The 20,305-nt window shown below is 31.9% G+C and overlaps 1 protein-coding gene across 35 annotated transcripts in view; it reads left to right on the forward strand.

The window, feature by feature from the left end:
* Positions 1-20,305, forward strand: part of LOC109608989 (longitudinals lacking protein, isoforms A/B/D/L) — a 125,315-nt gene that overhangs the window by 28,890 nt on the left and 76,120 nt on the right. The window contains exon 5 of one of the 35 annotated variants that reach the window (XM_020025603.2): positions 6,086-6,780. The exons of 25 other annotated variants lie outside the window; for them this stretch is intronic. In XM_020025603.2, the coding sequence (XP_019881162.2) occupies positions 6,086-6,357 (272 nt within the window). In that variant the 3' untranslated portion in view covers positions 6,358-6,780. Of the gene's footprint in view, positions 1-378; positions 615-772; positions 1,110-2,653; positions 3,072-3,742; positions 3,958-4,459; positions 4,979-5,225; positions 5,780-6,085; positions 6,781-12,507; positions 13,259-14,124; positions 14,412-18,246; positions 18,711-20,305 lie in introns of those variants that run through there. 9 more of the 35 variants (XM_020025567.2, XM_020025570.2, XM_020025597.2 and 6 more) reach the window with 9 other exon arrangements.

Consider the following 20,305-nt stretch of genomic DNA (forward strand, 5'->3'; position numbering starts at 1 on the left):
TAAATCATACAGAAGATTAGACAGCCTAAAACGGCACCTGCGAAGGGAGTGCCAACAAAAGGCTGTGTACGAATGTCCCCACTGCACAAAATCGTTCAAGCACAAATTTTACCTGAAAAAACACATTGAACGATATTGTAAAAGTTCAATAAATAATACAACATAGCCAATTTGTAATTGCTCTATCCTTAAATTCGTTTTAACCTCACGAGATTTTTTTTTTGTTTTTGAGTTTGGGGAATGTTGTTACACTGGTACCGCCATACCATTGTAGACTGGTAGATTGCAATAGATTAATAAAATCTTGAATGTTGTTTTTGTGTACGTAGACGCAGACAACAACTTAATTATGTTTATTAATCCGTAATTTTCTTTTAGGAAACAGATATAGTCACTATCCGAAACCTTATCAGTGCCCCTGTTGCGAGAAGGCCTACAAATACAAAAGAAATTTAAGCGTACATCTAAAGAACGAATGTGGACAAGTACCGAAGTTTAAGTGTCCGTTTTGCGACCACAGGTCGCATAAAAAATATAATATTAACCTTCATATTCGCCATCGACATGGATTAGAGACGTGTCTTGCTTAAAACAATAAAGGAAAATTAATTACATGTGCAATGGTGTTTATTTTTTTCGTTTTTAAATAACGAGTTAACAAAATGTGCATGTCTATTAATCTTCATTTCCATTTCCCATTCTAAGCAACACTATCGGCCATCACGCTTGATTTCGTTTCTATTTTCAGTTATTTAGTGGTTTTTGTTTTCAGTGGATCCCCAAACATGTCCGAATTGCAAGAAGGTTTATAAGAATTTAAAAACTATGATTGCTCACATATACCAGGATTGCGGTAAAGAGAAGAAGTTTTCCTGTGACTATTGTGATTTGGTCTTCAAGAGAAGGCACAATTTAAAAGTGCATTCTATAAGAAGGCACAACAAGTATATAGATTTAAATGAGAAGTTGGTTTAAAATTATTTCATTAGGTTTGATTTGATTCATTAATAATCCTTTTTATTGAGGTATAACTAAAATTGTTTGAATTATCAGATTGTTATCAGTGCATGCTTGTTAATTATGTTAACAATAAATATTTATTAATTACATTGTTGTTTTAATTGTTGTCTAAAATTGATGAGTTTTAATTAACTTGCAGCGATTTTTGACAGGCATTATACAGGATCTCGGAGTGACTTGGACAAGGTGTGATGTTTATTACAAATTATGATTTATTTTAATACATTATTACTAATACAATTTTATTTTAGAACCAAAAATTCAATGCATAAACTGTGGTAAGCTGTACAAGAACAAAAACTCACTGGCCACACACATGTCTAGGGATTGTGGCAAAGGCAAAGATTTAGTATGTGTATTCTGTCAGGCAACATTTAGAAGACCAGAACACCTTAGAAACCACACGGTTAGAAAACATGAATTAATGGAAATGAACTGAAATTATTATTGTTACAAAAATATATGACGTTACTTGTTGGTCATTTTATTTTTAACCTCACTCACATATTTATGAAAACTCATTTTGTTTTATTATATGTTGTTTTTACAACATTTAATTATTTTTAATATTCATATTTTTTTTCAGCCATAATGTGTCCGAAATGTAACAAATTTTACAAAAACTCCAACAGTTTAAGTGCACATATATCTCAAGATTGCGGGAAGGAAAAATCATTTCACTGCCAGTACTGCACTTATTCATCTAGAAGAAAACAACATTTAAAAAAACACATATCCTCCGTACACAAATATATCGATATAAACGTGTCAATAAATCAATAAAACGTTTAAATAAATATACCGTATTAATTCCGATGGACCATTCGTATTTTTCGAACAACTTGTTAATGTTTTACTAAATAAATAATGTATTGCAGGATTTTCAGTCAAATGTGTTTACTGTGGAAAAGTTTACAAGAACATTAACACGATGAAGAGCCACAGAAGTAGATGTAATCAGAGAGTGAAAATAAGGTTTTCTTGTGATTATTGTCCCTCTGAATATACAAGGAAGTACGATTTGCAGTGCCACCTTAGGAAGAAACATTCAAGCATAATTTAGCTTCGAACTACTTCTAATAACAACAGCTTGTTACGTTTATTTTAGATTTTTGAGTGGAACTTGATATGTGCATATGGTGCTTTTAAATTGATGGTTTCTCTGGAGAATCCTACTATTAATTTTGTAATCATACTGAAATTTAAGTGATCCAGATGTAAAAACATAAAATATGGAAATTAGACCGGAATTAATTGTGAGCAACAAGTGATCCAAACATTCTATTAATTCTTGATAAAACGAGTGGAACACTCAATATATTTGTATAAAAAAACGTGATGACTGAAAACTAATATATTTGCCACTTTAATTTATTTAAATGCCTTTTTAAATATCCTTTATTAAGAGTACAACGATTTATTATTTAAATGCACTGTTTTTATTTATTTTATGTTATCACAGGTATTTAAAATATAAATCTTAAATGTCTTGTTCATAGTTATTATGGAGTGGAATTGCAATTTGTTTAGAGATTCGTGTAGCAGTATTTAGAAACTTAAAACATTGCAGTTTCACCCTCTATATTAAATCTTTTTTATAATAAATAAACTAAAAATTGTTTATTTTTTGCAGGTGAATATCAGTGCCCAGCCTGTTTAAAAACATACAAAACCCAATGTTCTTATTACTCACATCGAAGTAAAGATTGTAACAAGAATATAAAATATGGATGTTACTACTGCCCACTGAACTTCAAAAGAAAATACGATTTGAAACGACACATTGTTAAAAAACACACCGACGAAGACGACAAAAAAGAGAAAGAGTAGTCCTAAATTAATAAATTTTGATACATCTGCTTTTTTATCTAATTAATTAATAAAGCTGTAATATGATAAGATTAAATGTGTTGACAAGAAGAACCTTAAAGGATTAAAGGAGCTTAGGGTGGGACCGTTTAACCACCAGAAAAACTGTAATTACTACAATTATGTTATAATTAAGAATTAATTATGTAAACCTTGTAAATTAAATGGATGCACCGTTAAAATTGACAATTTTATTTCATCAATTTCAGTACCATCGTCTAACCGCATGCGTTATTACGGTTTATCGTAGCGTTGCAATAACATTTGGGATTGGTCGAGTTACGTTTGCCAATAATAAAGCGGTTTTTGATTTCAGTAAATGCGCATCCGATCCCTTGCCCGAAATGCGGCAAGAACTACAAAAATCAAAACTCGCTCAGCGTGCATTTGTCGCAAGATTGCGGCAAAGAACGTCAACATATGTGCACGATTTGCTTTTGGACCTTTAAGAGAAAGCACAACTTGAAGATTCACATGTCCCATGTCCATCATCGGTTCGAATAAAGCTTGTATGAAAACATTCTTTGTTTTATTTCGATTGAAGGTCTGATGGTGAGAGAGTTTACTAATTAAAATGTTGTAGGGTCCTCCATACAGTGTTCCAGATGTAAGGAGATATACAAAAATAAGAAATCTCTGAGCGCTCACATGTCTCTGGACTGTGGCAAAACGCGTTGTTTCCAGTGTCCTTATTGTTTTTATGTTTTTAAAAGGAAACACAATCTTAGACGACATTGTAGATTCATTCACAATATTACAGGCTGATGTGATGTGATTGTTTGTTTTCGTGCCTAGGTGTTTGTTGTTTTTTGTTAATGGTATATGAAATTAATATTCAGTTGTTTTGTTTTAGCCACCAGGAATGGCCGAAATAAAATTGAATGTGGCATAATTGTGTGGTACAAGTGTATGAACACCAATTGCGCTTATCGTACCAAAGTCAGGTCAAATTGGTACAGACATGCAAGAGACATTCATAAGATTTCCAAAGATTTTAATTTGAAACCATTTATTGTAAATTGTGTTATGAAAGAAAAAATATAGGACGTGATAGCTATTGCCCTTAGAGCTGTTTGTGTTTATTTATTTGTTTATAAAAGTTTCAGTCAATTTATAAATTGTCACTTCGCCCTTTTGCAGGTTAGTTCCCCCTGTTTTAGTAGCCTAATTTTGCGCAGCTTTTGCTTTTACAGAACAACTAATTCTAAATTAAATTTTAGATAATTCTGGCGAATATAGAAGGTACACGAAATTTGAAAAACAAGAGATTATTCGTCAAGTTAATGAAGGACAAACAAAAGCAAGCCTTGCAAGGATGTATGGTGTTTCTGAACGAACAATTAGACGATGGATGAATAATAATAAACTGTCCAAAACCAAATAGTTATTTTAAAAATTGTTGTGCCTTAATATATTATTATACTGTTGTGTTGATAAATCATTTCAAATTTTAAATAAAAACAATAAAAATAAAAAGGTATTTTATTCACTTAATATTTTTGATAGATATGATTAATTTTTGCTTTCTTATTCGATTTCATTAGCAATCTTAATACATTTATTTTTTTAGTTTCAGAAGTCACGCCAATTATTGAAGTACATCCGATAATAGAAAAAAGAATCAACAAGATAAAAGCAAAAAAGGAAAAGGGCAAGGAAAAAGAGGAGGGAAAAAAGAAATATATATGCGAATGTGGCAAGGCGTTTGTCAGAAATCAGTCGTTAAACAGTCATAGAAATTTTGTTTGTGGAAAAATGAAAAGTCACTTTTGTACCGTTTGCAAAGTCTTCTTTTGGGCTAGACATCAACTTTTGGACCACATGAAGGAACAACATTCATAAACTACAACTTTAGCTTGATATTTGTCATCAGGAGGTTCTTAAAAAGTTTAAAACTTAATTACGAATGTTCTGTTTATTTACAATATTACATAATTTTCATAGATAAGATTTTAAGTTATGATAGTGGTGCTTTTTAGGAATATTGATATGTAAAAATTATTGTTATTGAAAAAAAGTTTTTAACGTTTGGTATTTTTACATACATATATTCAACTACTTGCTTGTTATTAAATGGTTTACACAGTAATATTCTTAGTTTTATTTTATAAAGTTGAAAGGTGTTTTAAATTTGTGTGTCTAAGGTCTCGACTTGAAGGTTGCTCATTTACATCGAACTTCCTGTACCTGTATAAAGTGCCTAATCTTTTGATTCTAATATTTTTTATTTAAGGCCGTAGTTATACTTTGCTTAAAGCACATTTCATAGTCTCTACTTATTGCTTGGGGTTTTATAACTATAACAAATTCATTTGTACTAATCTATTTTGTTTTAGGCGTTAAAAAATCCATTTTTACTTGCCCACAATGCCAAAAGACCTACAAATACAGCACGTCTTTGCACAACCATCAGAAGTACGAATGTGGAAAGACTAAGTCGTTCTTCTGCTCAGTGTGCAACAAATCATTTTGGTATAAACAGGCATTGAAGAATCACATCAATTTTAAAAGATGTAAAGGTCCGATTTCTTTACCAATCAATAATGTCCATTCTTTCGAAAATTTTACCGCCAACAATGGATTTAATTCGAAAGAGTTGCTTAAGGAATTGATAAGACGAAAAGGCATAGAAAGTACTCAACGATAATAATTAACCAGTTGAGTACAGGAAATTTAGTATTAGAAGTCTAATCCACTTCTTATAGTTAGGTGAATTCATTGGTTCTTTTGTTCATTTGTCTTTAAATAAATTGTTTTCATGCATTTTTGGTGTTGCTATACAATTATTTTATACAGAAAATTTAGTACAACAAATATAATCCACTTTTTATAGTTAAGTGAGTTCATTGGTTTTAATGTTTATTGATTTGTAATAAATTCTTCTAATCGATTTTTGGTGTTATTTCTAGCTTAGATTGTGCTTAAGTTATTATTATCATCGTTTATTAATACTGGTTGCTTTTCAGTTGGAAATAATTATGTATCAAAAGCCAAATTAAATAAAAATCTTCATACGAATAACAACGTTTTTCCTTTGAATGTAGAAAAATATACAGTTGTGGCTTTAGTTATGGTTATGGTCTTGATCCTGTCCCCTTCATTTTAGCACATAAATAATTGTAGAACACTCTCCTAGACTGTAAATCTTGATAAAGCACGTGGAAAAAAAGGCCATAACTAATTTTTTGTGTTTTAGACATGGACTATGTGGAACACAACGGAATCTATAGCTGCGTCAGATGCTATAAAGTATACAAGCACAAGGGCAACATTAGACGGCACTTGAAGTACGAGTGCGGAAAGGAAGCCATGTTCAATTGTCACTTGTGCTCGTTCAAATGCAAACGTCTCGATTATCTCAGATTCCATCTGAACTCGAAGAAACACAAACCGGGACCGGACAGTTCTGAAACGAGGGTTTTCAATAGTAAGGGTCAGAGTATCGGATTCGTCAGCACCAACAATTAATTGTGATATCAATATTGTTGAAGTTAATGTTGTTAATGTTTTGTATATACATGCATTTTGGTATGGGGTATTATTAGGGGATAAACAAGTGCACTTCGGTATGATGTGGTTGAGATGCTCAACCGAAACGTCGTCCACGTAATGTGTTCGAAATCTGACAGAAATGCCTTTTTGACGATGAACTCACAGACTTGTATTAGGATAAGCACTATTTTTTAAGCGTTTAATGGACAAAAGTTATTGTTAAAACGGAATAATTCGGGAGTGATCATATAAATTATTTTAAAGAAATGTGGATTTCTTGCTTTGTGATTACTCTCTCCTAAATTCTTATTCTGTACAGAATATATGCATATATTTTTGAATTTTTTTACTTTGTATGTTAATTAATAAAATATACTATTATTCTCTTGATGTGATTTACTCTTTTGTTTTAATTTTAGTAAACGTTAAAGGGAAATTATGATTTTTCAATAAAAAAATACTTATTTTTTAAATAATGATACGTGTGTTTTTCTGTTAAAAATTGATTTTATTTTTTATAAATATTGCGCTTATTTTCATAACTTAAAATAAAAAGGTAACATATTGCCCAGCTTCCGGATTACCTTTTCTGTGTAAATCTAATAATGTTTTACTTTCAGACAATGTTAAGCAATTTATGGTAAAAGTGAAAGACAAACTGAGATGTTTAAAGTGCAACAATAAGGAGTACAAACACAGACGTGACTTAAAAAGACACTTGGTTTACGAGTGTCAGCTTGAAGGAAAGTTTTCTTGTACATCCTGTAGTTATACATGTAAAAGGAAGGATATATTAAAAAGACATTGCAGAGCTAAACACCCATAATTGCATTAATCTACAATTGGACATTTTTAGGCTTCGTTAAGGACGACGTTGGTAAATATGTATGCCAAACGTGCGGAAGGAAGTACAAGAATAAATGTCACTTGCACAGACACATAAATTATGAATGTCGAAATGTGTGCACTTTTACTTGTGACTTTTGCCACTTGTCTTTTAAAAGAAAAGATTGTCTGGTGCGACACTGTAAAATTAAACATGCATTAATATAACGTACAATTGCATCTATAGATGTTTTTAATTTAAATAAATAAAATGATGTGATGTAGTTTAAAAAATTGCCGACCTGCAACCGATTCCTAATCTCCTATTGTTTTCAGATTACGAAGTTGATGGTCATGGTAAATTTAAATGTCTAAAGTGTTCGAGGATATACAAGAACAAAGGCCACATTACCCGACATTTGGTATACGAATGCGGAAAGGCGGCAATCTTTCAGTGCGGTCTGTGTCCTTACAGATGTAAACGGCGCGACGTCCTCAAAATGCACTACAAAACAAAACAACACAAAGTACCTCTTAATTTTTTCTTCGATTAGGCTAATAATAAACATTCAATTGTGTGTGCCGTCTTTTATTAACGTTTGCTTCCTTGTTAGTATTGTACAGAAGTTAATTTACTTTAAAATAATAAACATGACAACATTTTTTTTTCGTTAACAGTCACCGTTGTTTTAGTTCGAACCGAGTGTCCGAATTGTCAAAGAAACTACGCGCACAGACGTAACATGCTGAGGCATTTGAAATATGAATGTGGCGGCAAAAGCAAAACGAACTTATGCCCCCGGTGTCCGAAAGCTTTTCGTTACAAACAAGATTTGAAAACTCACATGTTCAAGAAACATTAAACAAAAATAGGCCTGAAAACTTGTTTTATTTGTTTAATTCCCGTTATGAATTTAGATTAGACCGCACGTTATTAGTATGATTTATAACTAAATTAATTTTCCGTTTCGTTATATCTGTTTTAGGGGGCTTTAAGTGCCAGGTGTGCAATAAAGTTTATAAACATAAAGCCTCGCTCTACAATCACTCGAAATACGAATGCGGAAAAGAGGCAGGGTTCGCGTGTCCGAAAATCGGATGCAAATACAGAACCAAGAGGAAGGGATCGCTCAAGTCGCACCTGCTCTACCATGAAAAACAAACTGGGAACCACTCGTTTGGTTCTGCGTAGTAAACATTTATTTACTAAAATGAGTGCACAGCAAATGTACAGGATATTCCATAACCAATGTGCCATTTTACGAAATTTGTCTGTCTGTCTGTCCAAATAACTGAGATACAAATGGTACAAATTTTAATTTTTAGTTTCGCCCTTATTAACTTTATTAACCATTTTAATTTTAATTTAAATTGTGTAAAATATGTCGAAATTTAATTAAATCAAAAAAATTAAAATCTTGTAAATTAGTTGTGACATTTCGTTAAATGTTTTTTTTAGCGAAAATCTGGCCATTTTTGAGATATTTGTGTTTATTATATTCGATTCGGTTATTTAAAAATGGCACATTATTGTTTTCAGTAATTCTTACAATAAATCTAACTAATCTGAGAGACTTCACTGTATGTCATTCTGGCAATCTTCAATGAAAACATTCTGACAAGCCTGATTGTTAGTTGCCTAACAAATTTAATATTAGAAAGATGAATTAATGGAAATAACGCAACAATATCGCAATTTCATATTTCAGTTTTCAATGAAAACAGTTATATACACAATAATTTTATAAACAAATATATTTATACATTTTATCAAACTACTAATTAAAATATGCCTCAAATTAAAAAAAAAAGATCATGTATATTGGTTTAAATAGAAGATATTTAATAAAATCGAAATTTTACGTTTGTCTTCTTGCATCTCAGTTATTATTAACTTTTGAATAAAGCTGTTATATTTCAAGTCTTTTATGCACTGTTTGTACAAAAATTGTAATATTTGTGATTATTAAATTTTAAGGTAGATCTGATTTGATCATTTTTTACTCAAATTTGTAAAATAGATTATTTTAAATGTATAACTATTCAAAATTTGTTGATCAAAAAAATTGTTTTATTTTTTAACATAATACTATAATCCCAGTATTTTTTGCAGTTATATTTTACTTGTCAAAGAAAATGTGAACATAACTTGGTTAATGTTATTAAATATTTTAGGAAAAACTACAAAGCGATTTTTCTGCACAGCTTGTGGGAAATCGTACTCGATAAAGAACAACTTACGACGACATCAACGTGTGGAGTGTGGCAAAGAGAAACAGATGCGTTGTCAATTTTGTGATCACAAGTTTTATTACAAACAAGAACTGGACGGTCACCTACGGCTGAAACATAATTTTTTTTATCCGAAATTGTCTCATTCCGTTTAAGAATTTTACTCAAGTGAACGACATACCAAATATTATTTTACTGTTATAGTGTTATCTAGACATTCTAGAAACGTTTATTTAAGACTGATTATGTATTTTTTTATTTGATATTTTTATGTAATGCATTCTTTAAGCCCGGCGCAAATTGAACCCAGAATATGTCCAGATACAAGACCCGTAGATTGAATCCAAAACAGTGTGACCCTTAATTGTCATCTACTTGTGGGTTGGTTTGTGGCAGTCATACAAAATTTGTGGTATGTGGGCAAAATTTATGTTTTATTAACCTAATATTATAATTATTAAAACTAACTATATATATTATACAGTCCCTAAATTAAGTGGATAAAAATTAGCCACATACCCTTGACTTTTTAATATTTGTTCACAGGGTGTTTGAATTCGTTTTGCTTAGAAACAGTGCATGATAACGAAGTTCAACAAGAGGACCATTTTTTGGCAAAAACTTTTAAAACTTTATATTGTGATATCAAAATTAAAATAAACTTATATGCAAAATGCTTAGGAAACTTTTAAGCTCCATACCTCTGTAGTAAAGTTTTTCAATTTTGTTAGAGTTAAAAAGTTATGTAACTGTATGAAATTTCGTTATTCTACCTTTGTTACTTTCCGAGATATATCATGATAACTACATTCTTACACTACAGACTATTTTGAGGTCTTCGTATAACATTACAAGACTCAATTTAAACTCACCACGGTTATTTCTTTGAAGTGAATGTTTATTTCATTTACTTTTTCTTGTTAGTAAACCCTCCTCCACAGATTCAGAATCTCGATCAAGGACTGAAGTTGGATTAGCTTGAGTTCAATTTGCTCCTGGTCTTATTCGAGTTTTATTATTTCGAATTGAATAATGATGACAGTCTGATGTAATAATATTACTCTATTAATGTGTTAAATGTTAACTTTGCACTGTGTTAAGTTCTTAAAACAGTGAAATTTCTAAATCATCAAATATAAGTATAAAATGAAATTTGTTTACAATAGTTCAATATTGTTACACGGTAGTACAATACTATGTCAAACACATGTTGTTTAAATAAATTGATTTTAAAATATATTATTTAACTTGCACAGAAATGAAATAGCCTTCATTGTTAAATGATATACAACAGTTGTAGTACAATCTTGTTCCTAGAGACCCATTATATTAATGATTTAGTTCTACTTATAATAATAAAATAAGCTTCTAAATAACATTTAGTTTTAATGTAGCTTCTTTATAGTTGTGGCCTTTATACAGTAGTGGTTAAAAAGTGTCCGTCTTGTGTTGCGCTCATTATCTTCAACACCAGTTTATTATTTTATATGGTAGCTATTTATAATTTCAGGTAACTACGTATGTAAAGAATGCGGCAAAAATTATAGACACAAGCAGTCGCTAAATGGTCACATAAGATATGAATGTGGAAAAGAACGTCGCTTTCAATGCACAATGTGCGACTACAAAGCTAAGAGGAAACATCATTTAACCCAACATCTAATTGTTATACACAGTATTCAATAATAAAGACTTTAGTGTTCACTGTCTCGTTTTGTTACTGTTCAAGTTGTTTAAAAATAAATTGGCACAATATAATTTTAGGAGGATTGTTTTGTAATGGATGCGCCAAAAGTTAGACTAGAAGAATGCCCAAAATGCACGTCGTACAAAGTCCTTTAATCCGCCGTAATTAAAAATGTAGCAAAATTAATTTTTAAAACCGTAGAAAAGTGTGCGTTTGAAAGCAACACCATTATCGGCAATATTTATGCTAAATTGTGGTTTTGTTTTAGCCATTTGGCGAAATTTGGAATACACGAAGCGCCAAAGTAAGTACAGCATGGACGAAAACGGCCGGTACCCGTGCTACACTTGCGGCAGCTCGTACAAGCAAAAAACCCATTTAATCCGCCACATTAACTTCGAGTGCGGCAAAGAGCCGAAGTTCGTCTGCAAGTGCGGCAGGAAGTTCAAACAGAGAAGCAACTACAACACGCACGTGAAAAATTTTCAACACTTCTGAACGGGTCGAGCACAACGAATATATTGAGGCCTCCTTGCATCCACACATGATCACTAACACCAATTATTTTTTGTCGAATGCATTTGTATTGTTCTAGTCACTAATTTTACAGTTTGTCTATTGTTATGTTGCATCGAGGCTCTGCTGTGTTTTATTTATTTATATCGTATTTAGAATAAAGTGACTTTTTATATTCTGGTCATTATTATTGGTAACAAATTTCATCACAACCCGATACTTTACACTTTAAACAGTTTAATTCTATTTACATTTTTTTATTTTAGATTTCAGGTATATATTTTTTGACCAGGACGAAAATGGCCGTTATATGTGCCCGAAATGCTTTTCATCGTACAAACAAAAGGGACATTTGGTTAGGCACATTAAATATGAATGTGGAGTGTCGCCTAAATTCGAATGTAAAATATGTTGCAGGAAATTCAAGCACAAAAGCAATCTCAAAGCTCATTACGTTCTTGTACATAAAGATGTGTAAATTATCATAAATATTATGTACTTTAGGTGTGAAAATTAATTGTCTGCCATTTAAAAGTAGTTGGAATTTGTTAAGTTTAATTACATATGATATATATATTGTTGTAATTGTTTTTATAATTATTTTTACTACTAACTAATTTGAGAAAAAGGAAATTCATCACAAATTATTATAAAATACTAACAAGGTACAAAAATGTTCAAAACAAAGTTTATAAATTTAAATAAATGTGTAAGCATCCACTTTACTGGGCTCATTAATTTCCACAAATTTAATAAATTGTATCCCGGGTACGTATGACCTCAGTTTAACGTTTAAAAAACTAGACATTGTGTTGGTGTAGATATATTTTTCTTAATACTTTGTTCTAATTTTGTGTTATTTTTAGAAAATCCGCCGAGACCCGACACGGAAGAGGAAAAATACAGTTGCCAACAGTGTGGGAAAAAGTACGGTCGAAAGCAGCACGTTGTCAGACATTTGCAATACGAATGTGGAAAACAGCCCATATTTCAGTGTCCTCTATGTCCGAGGAAATGCAAAAGGAACGACGTGCTACAAAATCATCTACGCAATATACATAGAATAGATTAGAGACTGAACATTATAAGTATTATCATGCATGAATCTCAATGTATAAATCGCATAGAAAATTGTGTATAGCTATAAAATGAAATATATTATAAATATTGTGTTGGAATCGTAGGTCAGGATTTTGATCTTGATTAATCGTCCAGTGGTGGCAACGAACAATACTTAGTAATAGTTGTTTAGATTTTTGATTTCTTATAGCAATGAATAGATCTCATTTGGAAAATTAGTTATGACTGATTAGGTGATTAGGCTTTTTAAACATAATGTTTTAGTGTATTGTACACATTATTGTCCTAAGAAAAATATTCTCATTAATTTTGATAACATTTTTTTACATAATTAAAATCTAGTCACATCCTTCTTTTGACAATAATACCCCTTTCCTTTTATGTACTATTTTTAGTAACATGTATTATTGCTTCGAAACTCATGCAATAACAGTGCAGTAGAAAATATACTGTTTAACATTACACTTGTAATTTATTTTTATTTATGAATGTATTTATATTTAATCTAGAAACAATACATATTTTTATAAAACACAACCTTAAATTCATTCCCACTTCAAAACCAAGACACGGTGTAGCGCGTACCACGGTCGTAAGTTTTTGTATAAGAACTTTGTTTCAGGTTTGTTTCATTGTGGCTGTGGTGAAGGTTTCCAACTAAAACAGAGCCTGTACGTCCACAAAAAATTCAAGTGCACGGAACCAGGAGTACGGTGCACTTGCGGTAAACGGTACAGCCAGTTGTACAATTTAACCAGGCACAAGAAATACGAGTGTGGCCAACCTGGACTCACGTGCAGCTTGTGCGATTACAAATGTTACAGGGCGAACGTTTTGAGAGCCCACTACAAAACGAAGCATCAGTTATAGTTGAACCATGTACTTTGGAAAATAAATTTGTTGATCTGGACTTGTTTTTATTTATGCGGTTAAGTATAGGATTTGTAGTCTTAGATAAATGTTACCTTCGTGACATAACAATCAGAATAACATTTAATTTATATGTGGTGAGTATATTGTAAAACTTTGTGAAGAATTGACCATGTGCCGTTTTGCAGATTGGCATTCCTGTCACTGCGGAAAGCATTATTCAGAACTGCGCAACCTTAGAAGGCACCAAAAGTACGAATGTGGCAAACAACCGTGTCTGCGGTGCAATTTATGCGACTACGCCTGTTACAGAAAGAACGTTCTGAGAATGCACTATTGGAGAAAGCATCAAACAAAATTTTAATATTTTTTGTGTCCCTAAACCGTAATACAAAATAAAGTACTGTCTCTCGTTTTATTTTTGCATTCGTGTGAAAACAAATGCCGGTTTCGGTGTGGGAAGCTTCTTATCGAGCTTTATAACTAATTCTAAAACCGTTGAGGAACTTTTAAAATAAAATGAATCCTTTCAGGTTTTCGGTTTGTGTGTTCTACTTGTAAAAAGAGCTACAAATATCTCGTTAGCCTTCACAGACACAAGAAAGAGTGTCAGACAGAGAAACGCTACAAGTGCCCTTACTGCCACCACAGGACCCATCGAAACGACGACCTGAAAAAGCATCTGCAGAAACAACACCTTAAAATGGAATACGCCGTGCATTAATCTTTTGTATGTGTATACATTTTTATTTTATTTATATTTTTTGTACTTTTAATTTAATATCGTAAAATTGATCGATTAAAAAAAATTGTTATTCATGTTAGCTTACGTCATCACCTTCACCGATGGACCGATGCGACGTGCTCACATCTATTTAGACTAGTTTTGTTTTATAAGCAAATCTGAAGTATTTGTTTACATTTAATATTCGGGGCAGTTCTTAAGAAAGAACCAGGCAGTAAAGCTTTAGATGTCGAGGGTTAAAGTACGTTTGTTGTAATAAAGCGTATTATTGTGAATTTAGTGTTTTAATCAAACTAAAAAGACAGATTAACAGTCGCTAATCTATCATCAGAAGTGGGATATCTTCTCGTGAATTATTTCCGGAAGAAAGGACCTAAAATTTTTTTTTTTTTTTTTGTGTTTCTTTGTGAACAAACAATGGCAGACAATAGTGAAAAACACAAACGCGCAGTGAGTCCGAACGTTGTGAACATTACCAAAAGTGCATCGGAGAGAGACTAGCAGCATGAAAGTAACAACAGATTCCAAAAACAAAACATGGAAATTTTATCGACAATGACCAACGCCCAAACTACTCAAGCAACATTGAAGATGACTGCGCAGAACGTTTAAGTGTGGCTGCAGCGCAGTTTCGACTTGTAAGATTTAGAAATTGCATTTGAGGAATATGACTTGAATTTGTCAGGAATGGACGAGTGGGTTACGAAAGAAATAAAAGAACAACCGAATGCCGTTTGATCTCATAAACTCTTCATCAAATTATCAGAGCGCCATCGTTAAAGCCCTTGGACCACTTAAAGACGATATTACGTTTGTTTATGTTGATGATGTGTTGTGCCCTGCTCGACCCATTCAAGAATGTCTTAAGAACTTAAGAAAGGACATTGACGCCCTTAAATATGCAAAAATGTAACTTTTTCCAAACATCTGTGAAATATTTAGGTGTGATCGAAAAAGAACTGGCTGGATATTTCAGACATCTTGTGAAAAACTTTACAACTTTAACAGCACCGATATCTGCATTGTTACGTGAGGGAAAATCTTTTGAATGGACATGTAAATGTGAAAATGTACGATTGACTTCTTATCCGATTTTCAACATTTTTGATCTGGAATTGTCAACCGAACTACATACAGAAGCAAGTTCGTTAGGATTAGATGTCGCTATTAGCTGTAGAATAGAGGAAAGTTGAAACCAAAGTATCACGGACCCTTTGAGGTAACGCATTGTTTACCTAATGAGAGGTACGCACTCCGAAGGATTGGCAGCCGAGGTAGAACTACAATAGCTGCGCATGAACAGTTACGAACCTGGCCAGATACAGAAATTCTATAAGGTATGATGGATATAGATTTATTTAATAAGATTGTGAATGTGTGTAAAGGTCCCTGCTTAGTAGGCTGTTTAAGGTCCCTGTGTATCAGGCTATATGTGAAGGTCCCTGCTTAGTAGGCTATGATTAAGGTCCCTGCTCGGCAGGCTATTTTTAAGGTCCCTGCGTCGCAGGCTATGTTTGAGGTCCCTACTTTGCAGGCTATGTTTAAGGTCCCTACTTTGCAGGCTATGTTTAAAGGTCCCTGCTCGGCAGGCTATTTTTAAGGTCCCTGCTCTGCAGGCTTAGATTGTTGTGTTCTGGGTCTGTGAGACAAGCGGGTAATAGACCTGGTAGTGGTTGAACCGCCTCTGAGCTCCTGGCTAGAATATGGTATCTTTTGATAGCACTTGAGAGTCATGGGTGTAACAGACCTGTTGATGGTTGAGCCGCCTCTGAGCTTCTAGTGATTGTTAACTGTGCCGCATAACAGTCTATTTTGTTAAATGAAATAAGGTTTAGACTTAGTTCTTCGAATATATTTTGAGCTTGTACTGCTGTTATAATGTTTACAGATTACCGGTGTCAGGTGAATCTTTGCAAAACTGTGGAAGGGTCGAGGACGCCCCACATGTCAGGAAGGCCGTGTTAGCTTACGTCATCACCTTCACCGATGGACCGATGCGACGTGCTCACATCTATTTAGACTAGTTTTGTTTTATAAGCAAATCTGAAGTATTTGTTTACATTTAATATTCGGGGCAGTTCTTAAGAAAGAACCAGGCAGTAAAGCTTTAGATGTCGAGGGTTAAAGTACGTTTGTTGTAATAAAGCGTATTATTGTGAATTTAGTGTTTTAATCAAACTAAAAAGACAGATTAACAGTCGCTAATCTATCATTCATATAAATATTACAGTTTTATTATTGTTAATAATGACCGTGTATATAATAGTTTTATAACTGCATTAAAATTTGTTGACACCTCCGTTAAGTTTATCCATGTTTATATGTTATAAATGTTGATAATAAACCCGTAAAAACGCAACGTGTATTTAAACCACCCTAGATCGCCGGATCTACGACGTGCCTCTAAATTAACATTCGATGTAGATTATAGAATAATAACTGAGTTGTAAATAGCGGGTGTGAAGGTAAATAAATTAAATCCCGTTTCGAAATATATTAAACATTTGTTGATTTTAGGTTATCGCCATTTTTGCCAATGCGGACGGAGTTATAAGAACCCGGAAAGTTTGTGCAGGCACAAAAAGGAATGTGGAAAAGAAAAGAACTATAAGTGTCCCCATTGTGAACACAGATCCCACAGAAAGGATAATTTGAGGAGGCACATCGCTTTACATTTTATCGATACCAACTATAAAATTTAAACAATATAATTAGGGATGTGAATAAAAGTAAGCAAATGCTTTTAATTTAAAAATTAGAATTCATCTTTTTTAATTATAGGAGTCGTTCTCCATTCTTCATTAAAATAAATAGTAAATAATATTTAATTCAAATTAAATTTTTTTTGCAGGTTTTAATAAAATTTTTTATTTTTTTTTATTCTGTAATGTTTTTGCATACTTTCATTCAAAACATTCATTGTGTTACAGAGAAGACTTTCTATCAAAATATTTTAATGGTCTCAAATTAATAATTGACCAGGGACATAATATTCTACCTATATTAAATGTATTGAATTTATATTGATGGTTAGATATAAATATTTCCCCCCTTTCAGTATTATTAAAAATTCTAAAATATAATTTTATCAAGGACAAGAAGATTTATTGTATTAATTTGTACTGTATTAAATTTATACAAATTATAATTAATTTATTTTATAAATAAACTTATTTGTATAACTCTTGGAATATATATTTCTTTACTTTAATTTCAGATTTTCATTTTCGGTTTGAAATTTTCGTTCTATGTTCGTCTGTGTTTGTTTAATTATTATTTAATGTGTATTTTTTTAGTTAAAATATCAGTTTTAAATATAAAAGAACAACTATGTTTTCTCTGAGGACAATTTTCTCGAACAACAAATTTTAGGTGACAGTATAGGTTTGAGAAAAAATGCCACTGTCTTTTCTGTAGACACAGAAAACATGACATAAAAAATATAACTACTTGACTTGTTTCCAAGTTGAGGACCAGAAATAATCAGGCAAGGTAACAGTAAGAATCAAAGATTTGATCATCCAATTTTATAATTCCAGTTGTTGATATACTTCCTAATCGTGATCTGTTTTAGCCTTGGAAAGAACGAAATGTGACAACACTTGCTCTAATTGTGGAAAGACGTACACATTGAGGGGAAACTTGACGCGTCACATAAAAGAGTGTGGTCTAACAAAACAATTGAAATGTCCACATTGTCACCACAAAACAAAAAGATCGGACAGCCTGAAATATCACATTCTCAATGTCCACACAGAACACTTAAAAAAATAAAATTTTATCACTCCTCACTTGTGTAATTGTTCCCTCCTCCTCCCATTAACTCATTTTGTAAATAACACGGTTAGGGGTAAACTTGTAGAAGTCCCTTGAATAAATATTCGAATCACAAACCAGTATTTTTTTTTAGGTAGTAAAAAGTCCGGGCACATTTGCCTTAGGTGTGGCAACATATTCACTAGAATGGACAATCTGCGAAGGCATCTGAAATTTGTTTGCGGTATGGCTCCCCAATTCAAATGTAACATTTGTTCGTATGCCACCAAACATAAATACGTACTGGCCATACACATGAAAACCCGACATCTTGTTTTTGAATGACTTTTGTTAAAATATTTGTAGATTTCTATTTTGAGTGATTACATCAGTAATGCACAGTATTTTATTTATTATTGATAATTTGAGATGATAGTTTAAGTTACTATTTAATTTTGACGGATTTTTGCACGGAAAACGATAGTGTAGAAATTAGTTTTTTTTTTCACGGTACAAGAGTTTTATTTAAAGAAATAATTTATTTTTATACAATATTCTACAAATAAGCCCATTAATATGAGGTGTTGAGTTGCATTCCAAGATTTTATTAAGCGGTTAACAGGTTGAAAGAAATTTTATGTCCAAAATATTGATTCCGATATATAATAATATATTTTGTTTTATTTAGCATTATTTTTATTGTTATTTGCATAAAATTTCTAGATATCCATTACAAAATGTTTACTAAAATTTAAATTTTTAACAAAACATACAATTAATACAATTTCGGTTAGTTGACAAGTTATTATTTAAAGCATTTTTTTATTGACTAAACAATCGGAATTTATCTAGTTTTTTAGTTTTAGTATTCTGGTTTAGGTTTAATATAAGTTTCATTTATTGTTAATTTCTAATATTGTTATTAAATATTTAATTTTATATTAAGTGTTATTTCATTTATAACAGGTTCTACATTTTATATTTTATTTAGTTCAAGGTTTATAATAATAAATAACATCGTTATCTTCGAAACAAATGTTAAGTTTAATATCAGGGGGCGTAGCTCAGATGGTAGAGCGCTCGCTTAGCATGCGAGAGGTACCGGGATCGATACCCGGCGCCTCCAAACTTTTTTTCATTGACGTATCCTTTAGTATAAGTAATTTTTGTATAATAGTTGTGAGTTGTGGTGAGTATGTGCATGACTACTACGAACTCCAATAAAAATTCTCAATATTAACATTTTAATTTTTTTAGTGAGACACTACTGCAAAAGGTGCATGAAGAGTTACAAGTACATTCACAATTTGAACCGACATCAGAAGTACGAGTGCGGCAAGATGCCGCAATTCGTGTGTCAGCTCTGTGCGAAAGCTTACACTCAAAAGAGTAATCTTAAGACTCATCTCTTCCTGATCCATCGCATCACAGTTAGCACTCATGATATTTAATTGTGAAATAATTAAGCGACTTTAAACTCCTTTGTAATTAAGGATGTAGAATATCTTTTTAGGACTACTAGCGAATTGGGACTAAGACAAATGTGTAAGAGTAGAAAGAGGTCTTGGTTCCATAACGTCACTTTTTAACTCCAATGAAAAATGTAATTCTAAACATGTATTTTGTTCCGTAATGTAGGTGATTATTATAAAATGTAAAAGATGATGAGGTCGGAAACAGGAATTGCATTTGTTGACTGAATTTATAAAATTAGATTTTAGATACCAATGTTTAAATGATTAAGAATATTACTTATTTAGTTATGAATAATTATATAATATATAAAGAGATTTTGTACTTTCCGTATTGCTAACAAAAACGACTGTCATATTACCGTGTGATCAATAATGGTATTATCAATATATACCGTATATTCATATACAGTGTGAGACTACTACTCTTGATGTCAGATATGTATACTGCCATAATTTTCAAGATGCTGTGATCACACGGTACGTATTACTTATATCCTCCTTTTTTCTGCTATTTCTCAAAGTATTTTATTCTATGTCTATTAACGCATTTTGATTTTTTCAATTATCATCGAAGTTTGTCTTTATTTTTGTTATCGAAACCATCGTTACATCTACCTTTATTACCCCACTTAAACACTTAACTCTTAACAGTATTGTTTGGATGAATGCTTTAAGTGACTGAATGGTTAGTCCTTTTTGGTGGTAGTTGATATTGTTATATCGAGTATTACATTTTCG

Source organism: Aethina tumida, chromosome 2 (assembly GCF_024364675.1).
Source record: "Aethina tumida isolate Nest 87 chromosome 2, icAetTumi1.1, whole genome shotgun sequence".
NCBI lineage: Eukaryota > Metazoa > Arthropoda > Insecta > Coleoptera > Nitidulidae > Aethina > Aethina tumida.